General features: G+C 39.3%; 1 protein-coding gene across 1 annotated transcript in view; it reads right to left on the minus strand.

The window, feature by feature from the left end:
- Nucleotides 1-18,657, minus strand: part of LOC139731803 (tRNA pseudouridine(38/39) synthase-like) — a 171,252-nt gene that overhangs the window by 118,093 nt on the left and 34,502 nt on the right. The window contains exon 7 of the mRNA XM_071642678.1: nt 2,894-2,953. Within this exon, the coding sequence (XP_071498779.1) occupies nt 2,894-2,953 (60 nt within the window). The remainder of the gene's footprint in view (nt 1-2,893; nt 2,954-18,657) is intronic.

Raw genomic sequence — 18,657 nt, forward strand, 5'->3', positions numbered from 1 at the left:
CGGGTACAAAAAAAAAAAAAAAAATTAAAATAAATCACAGCTTAGCATTGCCATTGTTGGCTGTCTTTACCTTAGTCCATTAACAGTTTACAGTGCGCAGACCAGGCAAAGTACTACTACTACTAGTATTGCTGATCTTGGTCCATGTAGTCTAGTAGAGAAACATGTACAGGCTGTATGTATATAAGACAGCTGAAAATAAATCATACATGCAGCTCGGCATTGTTGACCGTCTCTACGTCCATGCAACAGCTAACTTTGACCGAAAAATCGGTCTGTATCTGTCCGTCGGGGAATGTTCCACGGAGACTGCGTCTGGCTTCACGGATCCCCTCCGTAGGACAGCGTTAATGGCAAAATATAAAAGAGTCCTCCGGACAGACGGATCTTTCTCAGTTTCTGTCTACAGCTAACTTAGACTGCCTATAATACCTTACAGGAGGTACAACAATTTGTAGACCCGGTTAAGTCCATAAACAGCTAATGTAGACCAAGCAAATGAAGTATAGTTGGATGAAGTCCAGAATGTAAAGCGAATCCTTGCGGCGGATGATGTATCACAAGTTCCAGGTGCCGAGGAAGTCGATTGAATCGCTGGCCTAACGTGGTTAGAAGATGAATCTGGTTCTGGGAGATCAACTTCATATTCCAACCACTGCCACTTGAACTTACTGTATTGGAGACATCTGTGTCAATATCCGCTACACGAGGGTCATCCTTATCGAAGGTCTTCATTTTCTCGTTAAAGAAAGAAATATTCTCACCGGTCCACAAAATCACGATGACAAATGTAGGACACGCCAACGTAATCAGCGGGATACAAAAGCAGCGCATCGCGTAGACAGAAAGATCCGTCTGTCCGGAGGACTCTTTTATATTTTGTCATAAGTTATAACGCTGATCTTCGTATACAGAGGAGATCCGTGAAGCGAGACGCAGTCTCCGCGGAACATTCCCCGCGACAGACAGATACAGAGCGTTCTTTCGGTCAACGCATCGCGCTGAATGCTGCGGCAACGCATGCATGCCGAAGCTCCTTGATAGATACACGTAATACGCAGTTACAGCCTCACACACGTGTGCATCACACCACACTGCAAGCTACAGTATAGTACCGTAGCTACAAGTTGATCGACAAGCACGTTTCACATCCATTTCATGCATGAAACATGCAACATCGCACAGCTGCCCGCTGACAAATGCACTCGAATCACCATTCACACACGGCGAGATATGGTGGCTGCAAAAAAAAAAAGAAAGGAAAGGAGGAAAATCACAGAAATTTTCCCGACTGTGTATTTTCTCCCCAGAATTTCAAAATCCGCGGAAATCCGCGGATCCGCGGAGAAATCTCATGCCTGAAGAGCATATTTTCCATTTTGTTTAAACAAGGCAATCGCCGAATTGTGTCTCGCCCATTCGCGTACAAGGAATTAATATTTTTTATAACTCCCAGAAGTTAATTGACCTGCTTATGAACTTTGACCTTGTGGTGACCGTCAACACCCTAAGGGACATTTACCATCCAAGTTTGGTCACAAACGGACAAAGGGATCAAAAGTACTGAGCCATAATCGAAACGTGCCATAAAAACTTAACATTGGGCCCTAAAAATTTGTTGACCCCTTTCTGTGACCTTTGACCTTGTGATGACCTTTAACTCCGCAAGGGACAGCTACCGTCCAAGTTTGGTCACAAACGGACATAGGGATCAAAAGTTATGAGCCACAATCAAAACGCGCCCTAAAAAAATAACATTGGGCCCTAAAAGTTTGTTGACCCCTGTCTGTGACCTTTGACCTTGTGACGACCTTCAACTCCCCAAGGGACATCTTCCATCTAAGTTTGGTCACAAACGGACAAAGGGATCAAAAGTTATGAGCCATAAACGAAATGCGCCCTAAAAACTTAACATTGGGCCCTAAAAGTTCATAGACCCCTGTCTGTAACCTTTAACCTTGTGGTTACCTTCAACTTCCCAAGAGACATCTACCATCACCCAAATTTGATTGCCATTGTAGCAACATGTGCTGAGTTACGTGTGATAAGAGTCTTGCAAGTAAACTTTAACGTATGACCTCAAATGACCTTTGACCTTATCATGTGACCTCTTACGGCACCATAACATGGAGGTACCCCCAGTGCATCCATCACCCACGTTTGATTGCCATTGTAGCAACATGTGTCGAGTTACGTGTGATAAGAGAGTCTTGCAAGTAAACTTTAACGTATGACCTCAAATGACCTTTGACCTTATCCTGTGACCTCCAACGGCACCATAACATGAAGGTACCCCCAGTGCATCTATGACCCAAGTTAGGTTGTAATCCAAGCAACTTATGTGAAGTTATTTGTCAAAAGAGAGTCTTGCAGGTAAACTTTAACATAGAAAAGAGAGTCTTGCACATACTCTTTAATAAATGACCTCAAATGACCTTTGACATCATCACATGACATCCGACAACACCATAACATGAAGATACCCCTAGTGCTTCTATCACCCAAGTGTGGCTGCCATTGCTGTAACAGTTGCCAAGTTATGCATCATAAGAGAGTCTTGCAGGTAAACTTTAACATTTGTGACGGACGACGGACGGACGACGGACGGATGACCGACGGACGGACGCCATTTGGATCCCTTAGTCTCACCTTCACCTCCGGTGGGCGAGACAAAAACACAGAGAAAAAAAAGATCAAGCCAATCATCAAATGTAACAAATAAATAACATGAATCAAGGAACTGGCTATTTTCCTCATTTTCTGCAGTGCACTATTATAATAATATATCACTTTTGCTTAGAATCTGTACTGAAATAATCATGCAATGCAGTTGCAAAAAAAAAAAAAAAGCCCACACACACACACACAAATGAAGTGGAGACCACATACATACCTTGCAAAAGTTCCTGAAGTCATGAGTTCCCACTAATTTCTGGCTAGCTTCCTGCATCACCTGGCAGTAAAACAAACACACATCACAAAGGCAGTAACTGTTACTATTTTCACAATTGTGATGCACAGTGCATTTGTTTTTAACAAAAAAACTTATGATAAACTCCAAGTAACATGACTTAAATTTGGCTATGGGCAATAAAGCATTTGATATGATGATGGACTTACTTGTATATATATATATATATATATATATATATATATATATATATATATATACCGTGTTGTATATCCTCAAAATATTTCACAGTTTACAGATGTATAACAACTGAATCCCCTGTCTCTTGGACTGATTAATGCTAAGATTGGTTTCATTTCTGACCAAGGGCTTTACAGAGTCATCATGTGAACCAATCTTGTGGAAATGAAATTGGAAATAGTCTCATAGGTACATAGGGACATACAAATGCAGCAATTACTAAAAATGTAAATTTGGATGCATGATATATGGATGCAATGTGGTTCTAAAGTAGAACAGATCTCTGAAATGTGCCAACAGATATGCAGATCCCCCCTGTTAATGTTCAATAACTGTTGATTGTGTACAGGGCATCAATGAAAATGAGTGGGCCTTAGCTGGTTTGGGGGGGGGGGGGGGCAGGGTGAGGAGTGTATGTGGATAAAAGGAAATATGTACAATAATTTACAGATTATGTTATTCATATAGTCTCCATAAATAGATGTTTAATGACATAAATGTTAGAATTTATAACTATTGATAAATGATTTCTCAATAATTTCTATACATATATTATTTCCTTTGGAAGCATATGTACTTGATTCATTATACAGGTATTGCATGTATACTCTTTTTTTTTTTAATATGTGCACTACATAACAATAAAATGTGTTTGAATGAATGTGTCGCTGTTTGGAATTATCTGAGTATCCATTCTATGTTTAATTTACTTTTTTTTTCATACATTGTTTTAGATGTTTCAATAGTAATGTGTGACAAAACCCAATTTCCATTACATGATCTAAAAATATTTGGACAAATAAAGAAATGAAATGAAAATCTTTCTCACCAAAAATATAATGTACCTGATTTTGCTTTGTTTTTTTTTTTGTGTGTTTTTTTTTTTTTTGCAATATGCGATACATTTTACAGACAAAAGGAATCTCTAAGGTCCATGAGTCGTTCTAAGGATACATATTCCTACAACACACATCACAAGGACTACAAAAAGGAAGGAGGGAACTGAAAAGCAGGACGGGTTCACAGAGTCATCTCTGACTGCAAGGACATGCCACCTGTACCATATCAGATTATGATTCCCCTATATCATCATCCAGGTATACTTATACAATGCATATCAAAAAAGAAAAAAAAAAGTAAAAGAAAAAACAAGGAAAAGGCAATCCAACATTAGAAGGCTACTCTTTGTCAACTATGGAGAGCACAATGTTGGCTGTGAGAAAAGGGGAACTCTCCTTCTTTCCATTGATACCTAATTGTGTGGATAAATATCATAAATGACTGAACACATTAATTTTAAAGACAAGTTGTTCTTTTTCCAAGTTTGAGCGTCATCATGAAGGAACACTGAATATCTCACTGAAATGGATGAGATATGTCAATGAAAATGGTCAAATAAACAGGCCAGCCTGCACTGACTGCAGGTCTGTGTTTAGGGTTTTCTTTTACTTTTTATGGTTCATAATCTTCAACATGGTGACCTGTCAGATAATGTGGTCACTACAACAAAAGCTATACCACACATTCCATTTTTCTCTGTTCACTTTCAACACATGGCTTGCAGTGACATACCATGTCTTGGATATGAATAAAGAACTAGAACTACCATTCAATGTGATTAGTACCCCCACCTAACACTGAGGGAGTTAGCTCAACTAGCAATTACTTTGTATGCTTTTTCTTAAAAAATAAAATTAGTTACCACAGCAATGTATTGTTCAACATTGAATAAATGTATATTCATATATGTATATGTATATATATGTGCCATGTCTCAAGTCAAGTGCTCAAAACCTGAGGGAACAAAATAAGTAAATCACAATTTCTATGATTTTTATCTAAAAAATGCCGTAACCATGGCAACACAATGTTTGACATTAACAAAAAAATAACTTTGCACAACTGTATATCATAGCTGTCACATGTGCCAAATCTCAAGTCAAATGCTCAAAAGCTGATGGAGTTAGCAGAATTCACAATATTGCATGATTTTCATTCAAAATATGCTGTTACCATGGCAACACATTTTTCAACAATGATGAAAGATAAATTTTTGCACATCTACAAATGTAGGTAATATAGTGGTCAAATGTGCCAAATTTCAAGCCAAATGCTCAAAAAACTTAGAGTTACCTGAACCAAAATTGTTGTATGATTTTTCATATAAAATATACTGTTACCATGACAACACATTGTTCAACAATAAGGAAAGATAAAGTTTGCACATCTTTGGTACTATAGCAGTCACATTGTGCCAAATTTCAGGCCAAATGCTAAAAAACTCAGGGAGTTAGCTAAATCCACAGTATTTTTGCATGAGTTTTCATTCAAAATATGCTGAATTACCATGGCAACACATTGTTCAACATTGATGAAAGATTAAGTTTACAAATTTATGTACTATGGCGGTCACACATGCACAAAAATTCAAGCTAAATGCTAAAAGACTGAGGGAGTAAGCTGAGTCCACAATATTTCTGTTGGCTTTTTAGTGAAAAATTGCTGTTACCATGGCAACACATTGCTAAACAATGGCAAAAGATTAAGTTTGCACATCAAAGTACTATAGCAGTCCCATTGGCCAAATTTCAAGCCAAATGATCAAAGACTGAGGGAGATGGCTGAATCTACAGTATTTTTGTACAATTTTTATTCAGAATATGCTGTTACCATGGCAATGCATTGTTCAATAATGACAAAAGATTAAGTTTGCACATCTACGTACCATAGGGGTCACATGTGCCAAATTTCATGCCATATGCTCAAAGACTGAGGGAGTTAGCCAAATCCACAACATTTTTGTATTCTTTTTAGTGACAAAATGCTGTTACCATGGCAACACATTGTTCAATACTGACAGAAGATGTGTTCTGCACATCTATGTACTATAGTGGTCACATGTGCCAAAATTCAAGTCAAATACTCAAAAAATCTGGGAGTTAGATCAATCCCCACATTTCTGTATGATTGATATATGATTGGATAGTGGTCACACATGCCAAATTTGGGGTCAATTGCTCAAAAAATGAGAGAGGAGTTCGATCCACAACATTTTGTGAGATTTTAAAAAAATTTGACGTTGCCATGGCAATGCATAATGCAATACCAATGAAAAAGGCATCTTGCACATCTTCCTTTGATAGCGGTCACACATGATAAATTTGGGGTTAATTGCTCAAAAAATGAGAGAGTAGTTCGATCCACAAGATTTTGCAACGGACCGACGGACCAACCGCCTGCCTATTAAACCAACTGACCGACAGACCAACTGCCTGGCTACCCGACCTCACAGTGATTCCTACATACCCCCATACATTTATGCAGGCATGGTATTGTAATATACTCGCATATACAACTAGCATTCACTCATGTAGACACAGAGGATACAGAAAGTATGTCCGACTCAAGTGCGTTGCGAGGTAGGAGTGTGGGTTTATTACTTCTGCCACGTTGGGCTTTCCAGTATTGCTGTGAGGGTCAGCGTTACATAATCAGACTACCACGGTGGGTGGTATGTCTTGGGAGGGGCTACATAACACGAGGCATACATCACATCTTCCCCTTTTATCGAAGAGGTAGTCGATTCATATCATGTGTAAACATAACAAGAAATGAACTTATACTGCAAATCAAATCTTTTTAGTGTTATAGGGAATCACTTAGTAAGACATTCTTATTTTTGTATTTTGAGGGGCAATTTCCAAAACCATGTATTGATCACTAGATATAAAAAATAAGCCAAATAAGTCAAAAATTAATTCGTGATAATAATAGTACAATTTGCTCGTTATATTCTTCAGTGCGTGCATCTTAGTTTCTTATTTTTCCTTCTTAGTTTCGTTACAAAGTGAAGTATATACACAGTACATTGTTTTTGTAATCATTTGTGTTTGTGTGGTTCTCTTTCCACTTTCTGTCATCACATATACAAATAAGTTTTACTCTTTTTTTTCTTTTTACGTGGTTCTCTTGCCACTTTCGATTTCTACAAACATTCAATGTTCATTGTAATTGCACAATACTTAACATCATTAAATCTTCAAATATATCTTTTGTTACTTAATCTCTCTCATCGCACCATTGATTTTCATGTTCTTTATGTTTCCTACATCGGTCATCATTTATGCGAATTATATATAGACATCACATAGTAATTGAAATAATGAAGTTGTGAGAACTACTAATGATATTTAACTTATCATTTAGATTTTCGTTAACCATGAATAATTTGGGCCTACTTTAAGAATGTTTGATTAATAATCTAATGAAGTGTGGATAATTATAATAAGCTCTATATATACGTCCGAAAGTGAGTGGATAGAAGTAGCATGTTTTATCTCTCAACCGGTAACTCAGATGTCGACATTACATGAAATAGTGAGTTATATCTATCAAGAAAGGATGTTTTCTAAAAGGAAAGAGAAGGAAAGAAGGCAAGGATCAAGGAGAAGGATTGAAAGTAAAGAGGGGAATTCGACAATGAAACAGACAAGTCATAACAATCATAAGGACTACACGACTTATAAAACAAATATACTGGTATGCGTGAGCGATGTTACCAGAAGTTAAATACAATGTACGGTTATTTACACTTCAAATTTCTGTTTAGTTCACCATGCTTTGAGGAATTGCAAATCAAGACGCTTTGGTTGGGTGGATACTCTTCCGCTTCGAGTGGTGGTTGGTTGGAAAAGCATGATGGTGCAATAGCGTTGTGAGTGGGAGCGGCTATGACGTGGCGAGCTAAGGGCTGTAATGGAGCTGTTGCTCGCTGCAGTTGGCGGGGCTGTGGGAGGGTGGCGGGCAGGAATTGGTCGGATGTCTTTCCGATTTCGCCTATATTCGCCTTGCTCATTTTTGATAACGTAGCTTCGAGGGGCGTAAGTAGGGTGTGCGACGTGGCCAGTTCTCCACGAGTTAGTCGTGGCGCGAAAAACTATTTCCTGATTGGTTGGGAGCTGGGAGAGGGGGGTCTGACAGGCTTTCGCGTTGAAGTGTTTTTGCTGCTGTTTCTGTCTGGCCATGAGGTTATCATGCATGGTAGGCACGACATGTGGTTTGAGGAGGGTCATCTGAGTGGGCACACGACTAAGTACTCCTCAATAGCCGTCCATTGAGAAGTTGAGCAGGTGCATACCCATTCTAAACCATCAATGGGCGTGTTTCTATACTCAAGCAGAGCATACACTGGGTCACGGTTACTCATTTTTGCTCGTTTCATGAGCGATTTCACTGTCTGAACATACCGTTCTGCTTGCCCATTGCTTTGTGCGTAGATAGGATTCGATGTCTTGTGTTCAATTTCCCATTCCCGTGAAAACTTCTCGAATTCTGCACAGATGAATTGTTTGGCATTGTCTGTGATTATCTCATCTGGGATGCCACTGCGGGCAAACATGTTTTTTAGCTCATTGATGACATGATGTGCTGTCATTTCGTGGAGGGCTTGAACTTCTGGGAATTTAGAGTAGTAATCTACTGCTAGTTGGTAGTTAGTTCCGTCAAGATGAAATACGTCTATGCCTACTTTTGACTGTGGCCTATCAGGTATTTCATGTGGGATGAGTGGCTCAGATTGTTGCTGTTTTTTGGTAGCCTGGCAGATAGAGCAGCGTGCAACCTTGTCCTCGATTTGAGCGTTCATCCCTGGCCAAAAGAAGATATTCCTGGCTCTCATCTTGAGCTTGACTACACCTATGTGGGACTCATGAAGGACATTTAGCATTTCCTTCTGAAGACTTGCAGGTACTACGATTCTAGTGTCTTTCATTATCAGCCCATCAATTTCAACGAGCTCATTGCGAAATGAGTGATAAGGCTTCAATTCATGCCGCACGTCATTCATGTTCTCAGGCCATTCACTGCGTATAAACGCGCGAACCTTATGGAGAACGGGATCGCGTTCAGTCTCTCTCTGAAATTGTTCCAGTCTGCGAGGGGACATGTGCATAGCACTTTCTACCGTGTCGATCTCTACTTTGATACGAGGCTCTGTTTGCAAACGCGTAGTGCTTGGAGGGAGCAAGCGGCTTATTAAAGGCGTCTGGTACAAAGTACGAACATCTCTTTCCCAGGCTTTCACTGGCGCTGGATGTCGTAAGCCAGGAGATGCAAACGCATGCGCTGTAGGCGAGGGCTTAACTTGTGCAACGGTTTTGCGGCTATGCCAATCAGCGGCTTGTGGTCTGTGTGTATCATCACTTTCTGTCCATACAAGTAGTCGTGGATTCTATTACAAGCGAACAGTATGGCACACATCTCCTTTTCTATTGGCGCATAGTTGCTTTCGGCATCGTTCATGCGTCTCGATGCATAGGCGATAGGATTATTATCGTGCATGAGCACGGCTCCAAATCCCGCATTGGATGCGTCTGTTACTAGGGCAACTGGCTTCCCTGCATCATAGAGTTTCAGTACAGGTGCGGATGTGATCATGTTCTTCAGTGAATCGACAGCGCGCGTGTGTTCTGGTTCCCAGTGCCAGATCACATCTTTTTTTGTCAGTTCGCATAGAGGGGCTGTTATTTCTGATAGGTTAGGGATGAACTTTCCCAGGTAGGTAACCATTCCGAGGAAGGTTTCAAACCTCCTTTTTTTATTCCGGATAGGGTAGCTGTATGATTGCCTTGATCCTATCACTGCTGGGCTTTACACCATCACTACTGATCACGTGACCTACATACTCTATCTTGCTCACGCGAATGATCGACTTGGCTTTGTTCAGCTTCAAGCCGCACGAACGGACTTTGTCTAGGAAAGCGGCTAGACGGGCATCATGTTCCGTGACATCTGTGCCCCATATCAGAATGTCGTCTGCGACCACTCCAACACCTTCCAGTTGGCCAAACTCATCGACCATGGCTCGCTGCCAAATTTCACTGGCCGATGAGATGCCAAATGGCATCACCTTGTAGCGATATCGGCCTAACTGGGTGTTGAATATCGTGTAGTACAAACTTCTGTCTGTCAGCGGTAATTGCCAGTACCCACTTGTGGCATCAAATTTTGAGAATATCCAAGCATTAGGCATACGTGCGGATACTTGCTCAAAAGTGGGCATGGGGTTGTGCTCTCGTCGGATCGCCATATTCAATCCGCGGGGTTCAAGGCATATTCAGCCGCGTCCATCCGGCTTATGGACTATGGTCATTGCGCTTACCCATCCTGTGGGACCGTTTACCCTCTTGATAACCCCCATCGACTCGGTCGAGCTCAGCTTTCACGTTGTCGCTTAACTTGTGTGGTATCGAACGCGGAGAACACTTTACGGGTGCAATGTCATCTCGAATTGAGATGTCATATTCATGGTTGCGTAATCGGCCAAGTCAGGTGAACAAATCCGCATGCGCATCTAGCAGGTCGCTCTTCCCTCGGGTGGGGTCATGTTTTGCCGCACTTTCTGCGGTTGTGCGAGAAATTGGGTCTCGGGTTTCAGGTGGGGTCGCAGCGTCATTTGGTTGTGCCCCGCCTGCGCCTGCCACGTCATCAACAATGCACCTCTTCATCAAATTCATCATCTCACAAGCTTTCAAACCTAACAAAGGCCTGACATTGTCAGCCACCACTTGAAAATTTAGGGAGAATATTTTCTTACCCACTTTCACGTCGCATGTAGCCTGTCCAACGGGATTCATTTTGTGTCCTGAGTATGTACGTAGGGTTATGTTTGTGTCCTCCAAACATGACTTAGTTTCCCTAAAGATGCTCTCGGGTAATATGTTAACCTGAGCACCTGAGTCTAGCTTAAACTTAACTCTCACTCCGTTTACGTCGCAGGTTTGTCTCCATTCATCCGCTCTAAGTTGGTCCACATTGTCGACTATAACATCTACGTAGAAATATTCATCATCGTCGTGACCGTTGTCGTCATCGTCATCGCGGGGACCTTGGTTGTACTGATCGAGGTTGCACACGTCCTGGTTGTAATTCTTTCTCGATATACCTTGATCATGGTAGTCCCTATCGTTTCGTCGATAGTCGCAAAGTTCATTTCGGCGGTCACCACGGCTGTCAATCCGGCGGTCATCGTTCGCATCGCATAATCGGTCACCTCGTCCACTCTGGCTTGGGTTACCCATCGATGGGGTGGGTTTTCCGTCACCAAAGCTCCGGTTCATTTTACATCTGGTTGACTTTTCAAAATATCCAATTTGCCCGCAGTTTCTACACTTTTTCCATTATTTTGTGCAATATATTTTATGTCTAATTGTGATTTTTAATGTGGATGTAATGTACGACAGTTCAATGTATTTTTTAGTTGTCATTGCAATGTATTTTAGCCTTTGGGCTACGATTTTGCAAATTTTACCTAATAAACCATTCTAATAATAATAAAAAATAATAGGATGGCGAGTGATAAACAAAGGTACAGATAAACAAAAGCACATGTGTCGCGTCGGGCTTGGGATTTGGACGGGCGATCGTTTCGGCGAAACTTTTCCTGATGTGATCGAGATCGTGCACGGCTCTTTACATGGTGCACCTCAGCCTCGGTACCAATTCGTAATTGTTCCATCTGTGCTGTACTGCTTTCCTTAATGCTGCAAGTGTCTATGCATTTCTGCAAGTTGAGGTTGTCTATTTGAAGCAGCTTTTCTCTGAGTCCATGGTCCTTAATACCACAAATCATCCGGTCACGTAGCATCTCATCCTCGAGATCCTTGAATTCACAGTTAGCCACGAGCGCTTTTAGGTCGGTGAGGTAGGTGCTGAAGTTCTCATCAGATTGTTGATTGCGAGAGTTAGGTATCTCAATACCGACAAATTTTTTCTCGGTTGGCAGTAAGTCTCAAACTTTTCTTTCAGTGGCTGTACTTTTCCGACTTCCTCAGACTTGAATTCAAATGTTCTCGCTATCCTCTGGGCTGTGGCACCTGCCACGTACAAAAACGTAGCATAACGCACTTCGTCACGTTTCTTGTTTAGTTCTGTTGCCGTCTCATATAGTTCATATGATCGCAGCCAATCCTTCCAGTTGGTGGCCACATTCCCTTCAGAGCTAAGGGGTCCTGGAGGCTTCAATCCTGCCATCGTGCTTATAGTAGAATGCAATGTTGACTCCCTTTTCTTGACACCATGTAATACATACTCGCATATACAACTAGCATTCACTCATGTAGACACAGAGGATACAGAAAGTACGTCCGACTCAAGTGCGTTGCGAGGTAGGAGTGTGGGTTTATTACTTCTGCCACGTTGGGGCAATTCCGCGGTAACAGAATTACAAATCAGAGAATTTTGGCTCATATTCTTTCCCCCTGTACACTGGATTGATTACTTTGCCTTCTCTTGAAACATTTAAAAGATGCAGAGGTACTCACACTATGACCCCAAATACAAACTTGTTAAATGTTCTCACTTGGTTGGTTACAAAGGAGGTCTATGTGTGATGGTAACGGAATTACCAGAAAATTGAGTCACAACTTCACCTCTGACTTTGGGAGTAGTTTCTCTGAAATTTATAACACATACAGTATAGATTGTTGTCTGATTTCATCATTGATTGTTTCAACTTCAATTTTATAATGAATAGTTGGATTGGTTTTCAAATATTTCATCACATTTTCTTAGCAGCAGGCTTTTTCCCTGTAAAGTCAGTGGTAACGGAATTACACAAATGGTAACGGAATTACGCCTTCTGAAATACACTGGAAAAAATACAAATTCTTGGTACTCATGTATTCTGAAATGTCTTGATAAAGATTATTTATGCCTTCAACTATAATATAACCACTAAATAAGTACTCTCTAGCCTTTAACCTAAAATTACTACAAGTTTATAGGTGCCAAATGAATTTCTATTGTCAAAAAACATAAAATTTTCATGTTAATGACTGTGATTTGAAGTTGTATGTCGATCAAGATCTTTTAACTTGTAAGTACCACATCCATCAAGATTTGTCTACTTTCAAGTTAAGAATTTTACACTCTGTAGGAAATTTATATCTAAGACACATGGCAATGGAATTACGCTACAATAGCCCTACACAAATACAATTCTACAAATCAAGTCAACAATGATCAAGTTTTCTTGTATTTATTTTGTTAATATCATGCAAGACACCTTTCTCTGTTTTCTTGTTCATAAATATGCCAACTATTGATAATTTGAGTGAATTACTTACAAATGATGTACATAAATGTTATGTGCACATGCACGAGAAAAGAAGAAAAAAATGTCTGGATTGACATTGAATTTAAATCTAAATCATAAAATGCCAATTTACAGTGCAAGAGCACAGTGTGCAGACCCATCAATGAACACAATGTTTAATATTGAGTATGAACACAAATGATGCTTTAAACTTCTGATTTGTTAAGGGAAAAGATGCAGTTGTGTCTCAATGACAAACATAACAAATTACAATTCAATCATAAATTGAAAAGAAAGTTTTTTATATGACTATTACTGCACCAGTGCTCAATCAATAGTATTTATACGTTGTTGCTTTCCTCACTAAAAGTGACATTTTACTGATGGCTGAAGTTGCCTCCTGGTAAACAATGTAGTGCATGCTTTGATAATTACTTTACAGTGTAAACTACTTAAGCCTACAGAAAATAAAATGAACTACACTAAAATGAAACAGAATACAGTAAATTAAGTTTTTAACAAACTACGATGTTTTGAACCACGAGAGCAAGCCCACCAAATTCTTTGAATTCATCTTTACCGGTGAGAGGGCCTCTTATCCATCTGTACCTCACTGAGTTAGAACCAGATTATTCAACATGTGAACATTGTTAGTATTTACTTGTGACCACACATATTTTCTAAATGACATCTTCAGAAATATGACAGCGATTTGATCATTGACTGCATTCATGACGTGGCCTATAAATTTCCTAACTAGTTTCCTGTCTCTGTCTTTCTTCTTGACTTTGACAATGTTCTCTCTTTGAGTGTTGCTATATATTCACTCACAAGAAGTGTGCATCTTTTCTTTTGCAGTAAGTGGTATTTTGACTGCTTGAAAGCAAATGATAAAATACACTGTAATTTCACTATTAATTGGGTTGTAGAGCAAGTGGTAACACTATTAAAGAATAAAGGTAGAAGCAGAAGCCCATTGACTCAATATAAAATCTTCTGAGGATGGGGAGTATTGGCCTAAATGTTACATTTTAAACTGTATCACAGCAACCGATTGGATAGTACAATGTTCATCACAAATTTAGTTTTTGTCTTTATTTATTTTAAGAAGAAAAGATTAAAGAACACATTTCTAAGCGTAGCAGATGCTCTGTATCAAAGGAGCATGAAATCAATATAAGTGTCTCTGTGGAGGATAGATCTAAGAAACAGATGAAAGAAGGTCATAGTCATACACCTACCATTAAAAATAAAGGACGTGAGGATGAAGACAGGACGTGTTCAATAAACGGTCAGACTATTGACATAGTCAAAGATCAAAGGTGTCACATTCAGTGGCCATCCCATGTCAATTTATGACTGAACTATCACGTATCATATCTTATGTATGATCCTTCTTTTAAATACTCTCTCCTCACAAAAATTATCCTGTTCATTTCTCTGTTAGTAGCAGTGCTCTCTTTTCCTTTTAAAGAAATTCTATGTCCTTCCTCTTCTTTCTAACCTATGTTCAATTTACGCTGCATCACACCCATTCAATAGTCCCTCAGCACTCATACTTTAGATTCTACCTTAAACCATGAGATTCTTTTAGCAAGAAAATATACATTGATATCTCAGAATTCAGTATGAGTTTTAACATTTGAGAATGAGTATCTTTACCAAACCTAAATCATCAGCTAGCGCAGTCTCCATGTAGTTCTTGTACATGAGAAAAGATGAAAGTAAGGAGGAGACTTCAAGCACAAGTAGTCTTGTCAAGCATCTACCCTGATGTCAGGACTCACTGTCAGAGGCACCCAACTATGCTGAGTCATGTCAGTGTATATTTCAACTTTCACTCCTTTACTGCCAATCACTAACAACATTGAGCTCGAGGAGAATGCCCTCACGCTATTTCATGAATATCTCATACATATTGGCATGAAAGTAGGTTATGTCATTCGTTTCCATTACTGACGCGCGTGTAATTCCGTTACCATGTAATTCCGTTACCACGATTACAGCAGAACTAAAGGAGATATTTCAAAAAATGGTTTGTGAGTTTTTAGGGAGTCACATGTATAGAAAAAATTTGTATGGGGAGAAATAACAGGAGAAAACTTTTTTCAATTTCAGAGTAACGGAATTACGTCATTTTGTCAGTAGATTTGGAAAATTTCTCAAAAAGATATCATAATGAGAGCGACTGAATGCTTCATAAAATGGATTTTCATTTGATATTGTAAAATATTAGATAAATACAATAAAAAGTCTTTCAACTTTGAAAGTATGTACTTAAAACAAAAATGAGGAAAGTTGTTGGAAAAGGGTTTTTTGTTTCCGTAAATACAACAATCAGTCTGTATGGGAAACTTAAGTTTCTGAGCATTTACTTTACTTTGAATTTTGCTGTTTTGCCCCTCCCATACGGAATTGCCCGTTGGGCTTTCCGGTATTGCGGTGAGGGTCAGCGTTACATAATTAGACTACCACGGTGGGTGGTATTGTCTTGGGAGGGGCTACATAAAACAAAGAGGCATACATCACAGTATTACCGGACACCATGGTATTACCGGACACGCACATTTTTGCATACTAATGACATTCTGTACGCGCGAGACTTCGTAGATTAGCCTCACAGAACTTTGTGTGGACTGAAATCGCAAAAAACGTGGCATAAAAATGTAAAAACACAAAGAAATTCACATTTTACCTCAAATCTATAGTTGAGTGACCCGCACCTCGTCATAGTTAATATTTATGCATGTTTGAATCACATTTCGTGACTGAAATTCTATTCAAATCCCACTCACATTCAGAAAAAATGCTGAAGAATCCAATAGAACCAAAAGTTCACTGATCGATATCGGAAATTTGTAGCTATCCTCCTCAAATGCGAACGATGCGGAATAGTTGTGCGCTAAGGAAGGGGCCCGCAACTCGTCACCCACGCATGCAGCTCCAATAGACAAAGCACGTAAAATAGAAGTTGTCGATTTCTCACAAGGTTTTATTGCGTGAACTGTTCAAAATGTTCAAGACAGACATTTTACCGTAAAATACGAAATTTGAGCCTTGTTTGCCGATTCTTTCTTCGTCATCCGCTCGGTGAGAATGTGTACGGTGATTTGTGGGATGAATCGTGATTCTGGTGAAAGGACTAGGTGTCCTGGTGCAAAGACGTCGATTATTTCATTGCAAAAATCATGTCCAGTAAATACAATGCGATTTTGCACCGCGCAAAAAAGACATCTTTTTTAAGAGGGGTATGTTTGAAGCATATTTTCTAAAAACTGGAGCGAACAATTGACATAAGTTGGCTGAATTTGTAATTTCCAGGAGTCTTTGAATAAGTGGTGTTATTTTTAGCCTAAATTTCATCCTCTGAGTACAGAATTCAAAGCCACAAAAAAAAGCGTCCGGTGATACGATCTACTCTCCTACTACGTGTGTAATGGATTGTGTGGGTTGGCCTTTGTGGGATATTGCAGGAGCAACCAGATTATCAGACAGGTGGCTAGTTAAAGGCTATGGACCATAAAATAACCGGGGGGCCAAAAGCTAAAAACAGAGGTCGAGTTGCACTCTCTCTACAAACTAAGTAGACCATGCTTATTTTCGAGTTTTTATTGTAACAAACAACATTCCACTGGTCTACCTCAAAAAATTTGTTGCGAAAGCCTCCAAATCCAAGATGGCGTCCAAGATGGCCGCCATATTTACTGAATTTGTTATTTAAATGATAGAATTTGAGAGAAACATCAAATTTCAACAAATTTGATGTCATATGAAAGAGAATAAAATTGTCTACAAGTTGATACCATTTTTGTGGGTTATTGTGATAACTGGATTGAGATTTTAAGGAAAAAACACTCATTTTTTGATATTTTTCTGAAAAAAGGAAAATCATGAAAATGCTTGATTCATCATAAATCAAAGAAAGACTGAAAGATTATCTTGAAACGTTTCAAGAATTTTGTTTGACATATAATTAATATTTGGAGAAGATTAGGGGTCAGTACCATTTTTGGTTCAGGAGTTATAATGTCTCAAACTTGAAAACTCACTACGTAAGAATGGCCACTTTAGTTGTGACCAAGACCTTGTTGGTCATAAAGAAGTCTGCGTGCGCCAAGACTACTACACGCACCACCGGCACTGGCGCTGGTAGCAGCACCAGTAGTGCGTGTAGTAGTCTTGTCAAATGCAGACTTTTTCTTTGACAAACAAGGGTTTGTGCCTGCAAACTAACTTTAGTGGAGCGGCATAGCTTGAAAAATTAGAGGAATTGTGCATTTTATGATAAAAGCACCAAATTTCGCACACATGTTGACAATGACATTTGAAATAAATTCAGATATTGGGCCATCGTAAAAAGCGCCCTCAGCGGCCGTGGCAGCCATTTTTCAAAATGGCCGCCATAAAATGCCATTTTTCATAAAAATTTACAAATTTCAGAAGGGAAAATCAATAAGATTTTGCAAACAAGTGGGAAATAACATTTAAAAGAAATTCAGATATTGGGCCATCGTAAATAGCGCCCTCAACGGCCATAGCAGCCAATTTTTTCATAATGGCCGCCATAAATGCCATTTTTCGTAAAAATTTACAAATTTCAATAGGGAAAATCACTAAGATTTTGCAAACGACTGGAATATAGCATTTAAAATGAATTTAGATATTGGGCCATCACAAATTGCGCCCTCAACGGCCATGGCAGGGATTTTTCAAAATGGCCGCCATAAATGCCAGTTTTCGTAAAATTTTACAAATTTCAGAAGGGAAATCAGTAAGATTTCGCAAACGAGTGGGAAATAACATTCAAAATAAATTTAGATATTGGACCATCGCAAATCGCGCCCCCTAACGGTCATGGCAGCCATTTTTTTCAAAATGGTCGCCATAAATTCAATTTTTTATAAAAATTAATTTCAGAAGGGAAAATCAACAAGATTTTGCAAACGAGTGGGAAATAAAATTCAAAATAGATTTAGATGTTGGGCCATTGCAAATTGCGCCCTCAACGCCAATGGTGGCCATGTTTAAAATTGACTGCCATAAATACCACCATTTTCTCTGAATTTACTAATTCCAGAAGGAAAAGTCAATAAGATCTTGCACTCAATTCAAAAATTCCGCTTGAAATAGATCTTGCGCTTATGTATTACATTATTGTAAATAGCGCCCTCAATGGCCATTGCAGCCATTTTTCAAAATGGCCACCATGGATTCCATTATTTTTTATTTCCTGATTTCACCACAGGAAAAGTCAGTAAGATTTTGCACACAATTTGAAAATTATGTTTGAAATAAATGTTTGTATTAGATAACTATAATACTGCTCTCAACGGCCATGGCTGCCATATTCCAAAATGGCTGCCATTGTCATAATCATTTTGTTTTAAGTTAGCAAATGTGTACATAAATTGAA

This window comes from Diadema antillarum, unplaced genomic scaffold, assembly GCF_040938485.1.
Source record: "Diadema antillarum isolate AM-2024a unplaced genomic scaffold, OU_Dant_1.0 seq00000385_RagTag, whole genome shotgun sequence".
Lineage (NCBI taxonomy): Eukaryota > Metazoa > Echinodermata > Echinoidea > Diadematoida > Diadematidae > Diadema > Diadema antillarum.